The 7,432-nt window shown below is 43.4% G+C and overlaps 1 protein-coding gene across 1 annotated transcript in view; it reads right to left on the reverse strand.

Moving 5' to 3' along the window:
• Positions 1–1,411: 1,411 nt before the first annotated feature.
• Positions 1,412–7,432, reverse strand: part of sntb2 (syntrophin, beta 2) — a 33,857-nt gene continuing 27,836 nt past the window's right edge. Inside the window, exons 6-7 of the mRNA XM_063197289.1 lie at positions 7,172–7,365; positions 1,412–6,543 (exon numbers count right to left, since the gene is read on the reverse strand). Coding sequence (XP_063053359.1) covers positions 6,451–6,543; positions 7,172–7,365 — 287 coding nt within the window. The 3' untranslated portion in view covers positions 1,412–6,450. The remainder of the gene's footprint in view (positions 6,544–7,171; positions 7,366–7,432) is intronic.

Here is a 7,432-nt window from a genome sequence, read left to right on the forward strand (position 1 = left end):
TTAACTGTAATTAACCAGTGCTCTCATCCGTGATTGAGATATCCTGATCATGGTACCGTCCTGCTCCCTTGGAGTGCCATTGAGGGCTGCCCCCTTGTCAGGGGAGTCAGGGGCGTCGCTAGACCTATTTTACAGGGACACATGCCTAGGTATTGATTTTAGGTGCCCTGGTATGAGTTTCACAAAAAGAAATAACAAGTTTAGCATACGAAGTAATCTACAGAATGCACACAAAATAGTGCACATGCACTCCTTGCAATAATATAATTAAAGTAAATAAGTGCAAAAAATTTGCTCGCACGCTTCATGCGCCCACATTATCTCTCAGTGCCCCTGTAGAGCATTAGGTCAGCTGACGCCCCTGTGTGGAGTGCTGTGTCACTATGACAATGGGTATTGGAGTTTCCCAATCAGGCTTTTCAATTGTCCGCCAAATAGCCTGTAGGCCTACTAAAATAGGGCCTACAAATCATGTTCAGGCATACAGAAGCAATAGGGCCTATACTTTGATCAAACATAGATTACATTTTGCAAACTGCCCATCCACATCCCTATGTGTGCTACAATGTGAAACAAACATGGTCTACTACACCCAATATTAAGTTTCCTTTGATAAGAGACATTACTATCCATAACAGTTTCCCTCAACAACATTCACATCCCGTGTAACTCTCTTGGAGTTGCCTTGATGTGTGCAGGGGTTATTTAATAAAAAAGAAACTGAGTAGGACCTGTGTGCCTTGGCCCAGGGGCCACACAAGCCCCAAGGGAACAGGACCAACTGAGCCCTCATTAAGGGTACATATACACCATATTTTGCACTTTATTTCTTAATTCATCCCCGGATATACATATAAATAGTACTAGTATATTTTATTACTTGTCTGTCCTGTTAGCGTAGGCTAAGTCGTGTCTATGTCATGTCTTTGCATAGGACAGAGAGAAACGTAATTTCGATTCCCTTGTATGACCTGTGCATTACCGACATTACAAGATTTCTTATCCCATCCCTGGATTTTTTTTTACAACATTATGTAAATTCACCCAAGATTTTAAAAAAGATATTTTTAGGGGCTTTTGTGTCTTTATTGATAGGAAAGTGGAGATTATGACAGGAGGTGAGTGCGGGGAGAGAGATGGGGAAGGATCAGCAAATGACCCGGGCAGGAATCGAACCCGGGTTGCCGGCGCAGCAACCCAGCTCCCCACCGTTAGGCCATGGCAGGGCCACAATTCACCCAGGTTTATTTCATAACTCCTACGGTATATCCGGATTTTTATTTATAAAATAAATAAACTGAATGTTTACAACTGTGTGGAAGTCTCATCTGAATAATTCACACATAATTAATAATAATTGAAACACAAACAAACAGAGGGATAGACAAACAAATGAGCAGAAAAGCAGTGGTACTGATGTGTAGTTGTTTTATTCAGATATTTACAGTTTCATGAGAGCACATTTCTTGAGAGACATTTTTTGCATATCTTAGGAGTGCAGGCTTTCAAGACTAAAATATGTTTTTTGTATAAAACAACTTTTGCAGCAGCAGTGTATCTCCTATACTTCGTTCTTTTTTTTGTTCCTTTTTTAAAAAACTGATAAATGATTGCATGTCACGCAAGCTGCCACAGATAATAACCTTTGGTTTAAAAAAGAAAAGAAAAAAGGTCCTATGAAACACTAAAAATTCAGCCCAAAATGGCCACATGCCAAAGCACTGAACTCATAACAGACACGCATCGGGAAAAAAAGAAAAGAAAACGCATTATAACACCACTTTGTCTCTCTTCAATCAGTCCAAATATCTCCAGAGTGGCTGCTGCGTTTGTTACATTCTTGGTTAATGAGATCATCACAGAATTAGACAGGTGATAACAAGCAGAGGTGGCCATCCCGGGTCCAGGAAGTAAAAGCCCCGTCATAGCTATTTGAACTCTTACTTCCATGGTTTACTTCATGGCATTTGCTCCAGCTAACTTACTCATGCAGATCCTGGGCAGATCCTACAGGCTGAATGATGACACAAAGGGCAACTTTTCAAGCAATGTTGCCGGGAAACGTCATGATTGATGTCCATTTTTTAGGCTCTGAATATTCTGTGGAAATGGTAAAAAAAAAAAAAAAGTTGTCTGTTGCTTATTCAAGTTCCGTTGATGGACGTATTACTGATAAACATAACGGGGAAAAAAAACATCTTATAGTATCGTTGCCCAGGTACATTGCTTAAAAAGTTTCCTATCATCCCCTGAAGTCATGCTTAGTTCCGGTTGGGCCCATGGGACCTAAGCACTGATCCCTACAAAAATACAATACAATGAAATGGATGCCAGAGCCTTTCTCTGGATGCTTGGTCCAGTATTCTTTAGATGGCAATGTTTAGTTCCCATGATGGACCTCACCATAAGGAGCATGACTTAGGCTCTCTATGAGTGAGATCTCCCATAGATCCACTCTATGTCTCTGATATCACCTGTGCTGAGAACACAGCAACTTTGCCCACCTCTGGTCAGATGTTACAATCACTCCAACCAGGTGCCATGGAGAAGAACTGTGTGTGCATGCTGATGCTGACTGAAGACAAACTGTGAGCTGATTACATCAGGAGAAGGGTATCCTCATTGATAACAGCATGCAGGAGAGTTGGCAAACATGGGGGACTGGGGGAGAGACAGAGAGAACAGCTCTCTGTCAGGAGAAACCCCATCCTTCAAAAAGGCTTGACCTTTTTGTGGAGCGGCAGGGGAAAAAAACTTGGGGGTTTGACACGACTACAGGGAGAGCCTTTGCTGGCCTGCCCAACTGCTTGCCCGGACTGGCTCAGAGTGCCGCAAGCCTGGAGCTTAGGTGGTGGTGGTGTTGTCAGTTACTACGCGCCAAGTCCCTGTCTCTCAACAGAGACCTGAGGGAGAACAGAACAGGCCCTTTGAGAGAGACTACACCGGAGCTGATACCCCACACCACTGCTGAGGGTCCAGCAGGCACACAAAAGAGGGGCTATGGGTTTCCTAACCATGCCATACTCCTAGGACCAAAGGACCAGCATGTAACGAGAGAGAACCCCCTAAAAAGAGCCCCTGACAGACATAGACACAAACAAATGCACACACACACAAAGTGGAAGCAAAAACAGGATTTGACAAGTATTGCATACAAAACGTTTTCACACCCTGCCACTTGAACCCCATCTTTTCCACATATTCCCTCTTGCATAATATGTGAGTGGTATTCTTCTTTGGGGAAAAACAAGGACATGGACATTATTCTGCTCATGGTAAGCATACAAGGCCTCAGGAATGACTGGACTGCATTGGTCTCTTTCAGGGACGTCATTGTATATCCATACTGACAGCAATGACTTTGCACATGGTATCCCTCTGCTCCACCTTAGATATCAAAACTTCCTTCATGGAGTCTTTATTTGTGCTGCTGTGATGACACCTTCACCTTGCTCAGGGAAAGACAAAATAGGTGGTTTGTGTGCGTATCTGTGCTGCCACTACTACTGCACAGAGCATTTAATCAATAAATTATGGGATTTGCTTTTTCAGTCTGAAAGGCATTGAGCGCGCCCCATTTAGAAACTATATCTGCACTGGCTTGTCTCTTCAACCTGACACATTACTTCGCCTGTGCGCTTTCACACAAAAAAAAGAAGAGGGGATGAGGAATGTGCTCCAGGGAGCATTTTTTTCTTTTGGCCACCCAAAACTCGGATGGCAAGTGCATGTAATTGAAGGAATGTCGTTTCTTAAGGCGTCTTATTTTCTTTTCCTGTTTGTTATTTGATTGCTGATTTTCATAAATAAAACCTTGAATAGCATAGCAGCCCTAAAAGTAACTCACACGTTTCCTCTTCAAAAGTCCCTCCCGAACAAAATGCCAGGATCAGACTTGGCACATCATGATCATGTAACTTCTAAAAGTGGCCACAGGGGGCGCCGAGGTGATCCCATCCCATATAGTCAGTGCCTGATGGGCTCCTCTCACTGATTACTATTAACCTTGACAAGTGGTGGAAAACAGACGCTTGGAAACGTATGTGCATTTGAATGGAGATGAAGGGATAATTTCTCAGACCGCTGCAAAGCCCAAAAGAGAGGAGTAAACGGGGAAGGAGAGGGGGAGGAGGATGGGGAGCCAAGCCAGGGGCTGGAAAATGAGATTGAGAGGCGAAAAAGCTTTGAAGCCCTTTTCAACTGCTGTGTTACACACAGAAGTCCCTAAAGACACACACATACACACACCTACCCTCACACAAACACACACGCACATATTAGCACACACACAAATGTGAAAACATGATTCAACAATCTCACAGTCAATTCTACAGCCTTCCCACCGTCAGCAACTCTACCCTAACACTGGGCGACTGCACAGACAATCCTTATCACGGGATCAGTCGCAGCTGACAGATTAGATGCAGCACTGCGACACAAGGCAAAGAAAGAGAAGGAATGATGGCAATGATGTGAGGGAGTGCGCAAGTAAAATATATCTTTTTTGGCTCTCTGCATTGTGCGTGTCTCCAATGGGAAAAGCATCACTTGTGCATTGACTGATTGCAATAGCTGCTGCATAGTAGTGAGCAGAGGTGTCAATCCCAGTTGAGAAAGTAAAAGTCCCTGCCACGGTTTCCTTACAACACAGGGGCGAATTTCTCAAAACCAAAGTTGCTTACTAGCTACTTTGTTGTTTTCAATGCATTTTCCCATTGGAAACTACCGAAGTTGCTAACAGGCTATCAACTCTTTTGAGAAACTCACCCCAGTTCAGCTGATCCCATTGACCACAGACTGCCCTTGCCACATAGTTCCACTTGTTCCGGGAAGTGGGTGTAAAACACAGAAAGTGTGATAAAGGTAAATGTAATTCATTTCTACTTAATCTTTGCTTGTTATGCAAACAGACACCTGGAACTATTTGAATCTACTTGAATCATGTCACCTACTGACTTCCTGTCCCCGGTTGGCCAATATGCGGACTCCTGTCCTCACTTGTTCACTTGCCTGCGTGTGGCCTTTTGATGTCGTCAGGATGTCATGACAGAAGTTTAATTCAATATCTTTCAAAAGGACAATTCTAATGTCATTTTCTCATTTGCGATTGGGATGGTGAATAAAGAACAGTCCCCCAACAGTTATTGTGGCTAGGCTGACAGCGGGGAAACTGAATTGTTTTCTCCATGGAGGCGGGGCGTCGGCAAAACACGAGGCCACAAGCACAGGCCGAGGACGGGAGTCTGCATATTGGAATGCATCCATGGCTCTACCTGTCATGATCAGGTCATTCAACGCTGGTTGGATCAAATTTGTGGCACAGTTTGAACTTTCTGAACCCGGGATTGATACCTCTGGTAGTAAGTCAAGTCATCCTCCTCCCCTCTCACATCATACACACACACACACACAAACTTTTTCAACTTGACTACCCCAAACCATACAACTTCTAACTTGATTAACGGAGCAGAGGAAAGGCAGAAGCAGGAATAGGCTACTATATTAACAACACCAGGGGTTGGAGGCCACACAGGGTAAGACGGCAGTGGTGTCCATCTCAGGCAAAGTTCCTGCCACAACTTTATCCAACAGACAGTGAATCAGCTGACTGCAATGAAGTTAGCTCAGCTAAGCTAGCTCAGTTAGCTCAGCTTACGCGGGTAGAACAACTTTGGTGAAATCAATGGTCAGAAGTAAAACATGGCAGGGCTTCTGAACCCGGGATTGACACCTGTGGTAGACAGCTCAGGCTTTGTGGCTTGTCAACATGTACCAGGCTAGTTTTTAAACAATATCATACTGACTGTGCCCTTATATGAAGAGAAGGAAAATATAAATACGTAACAAAGCAAGGTGGAAACATAAGGTCGGTCCAAAAGACAAACAAACAATTTATAAACAAAATATATGAGAGTAATACTATGCATGTGTGTGTGCTTTTTTTCTCTCTCCAAAGATAGCTTTGCTTTAGCCTCTAACCTCAGAAAAGGCTGGGAAAAAATGAAAAAAGATAAGAGTTGTTTTGCTCCCCCGCTAGCTCTAAAACAAGGCACATTTTGGTAATCCTGATAACAGTCACATTTGTATAATATGCTAAAAATGGAAACAAAAACGCACTAATATGCACACACACACACGCTCGCACACACACAAACACACTCACATTCTATCACAGCTCTTTGTGAAGCCCAACAGGCATTTTGTGGCATTCACAGAGGACTATACACACACACACGAAGATGCGCACACACACACACACACACCCAAACACATCAAAACATACCGTTACATCCTCACAGCATCATTTACAAGAAAGCAAAAAAAGTGTTTAAAAAATAAAACGTCTAAATAAAAACGGAAGGCGGTGATACATGATGATGTCAATATTGAGACATATGTATATATATATATAACATAAAAAGGAATCGCAGTTCCTGTTATTGTTCATATTCACGTCAGTAAACCCATGCGTGTGAGTTTAGCTGACAGGAAGGAATGAAGCACAAACACCACCGGTTTTGGCCCAGACCTCAGGTCAAACACCTGTGTGTGAGAGAGAGAAAGAGAGAGAGAGAGAGAGAGAGAGAGAGAGAGAGAGAGAGAGAGAGAGAGAGAGAGAGAGCGAGAGAGAGAGAGAGACAGAGAGAGACAGAGAGACAAAGAGAGAGAGGAAGAAAAACAGAACAGAACTACTGTCATTTGTTGACACTATGTGACCTTTGAATGCTTAACCACAATATTACATCCCTTTCCCAATATGAGAGCCGTTTGTAACACGTTACTGGACAACATTCGCCATTCTGCTTTGAAAAGGGGCTATGTCTTGGACATGAAACTGAATAAATATTGTAATGAATATATGAATACTTAAGACACAATACAAATGCAAATCTGAAATAATTGGTAAAAAAAAGTATGTCTAAAATTAACCACAACCTAAAAGCCTGGTAAAAATTATCCCCTTAAGACGCGGCTTTATAAATTTGTTGTTACCAGTATGGTAATGACCAAGTCGTGGTGCATTACTAAAGGGCCTGTGTTGTGTCATAGTATTGTAGTGCTGTGGTAGTTACATTTTAATGGCTATTACAGCGTGCCACTGGAGGTACGGCACGCATTAAGGGGCTACGACATGAAATGAAAATAAATGAGAATGTACTGAATACCGTACCAATTCCCCCTCGGGTCCGCCAAAGTCCAGGTAGAGCTTGCGGACTCCGTCGTCGGCGGACATCTTGAGTTTCTCGTAGGGGTAGCGGAAGAGCACCATGCCCCCCGCGGGGTCTCCTCCCGGCTCCCTGCTCACCGTGAAGCCCTTATCGTAGTGCAGCGTCAACCTCACCTCCTGCCTGTTCAGAGCACAGCCTGCAACACAGCAACACACAGGGGGTGAATCACAGACAGTTATTGAGAGAGAGAGAAAGAGAGAGAG

This window comes from Engraulis encrasicolus, chromosome 4, assembly GCF_034702125.1.
Source record: "Engraulis encrasicolus isolate BLACKSEA-1 chromosome 4, IST_EnEncr_1.0, whole genome shotgun sequence".
Taxonomy (NCBI): domain Eukaryota; kingdom Metazoa; phylum Chordata; class Actinopteri; order Clupeiformes; family Engraulidae; genus Engraulis; species Engraulis encrasicolus.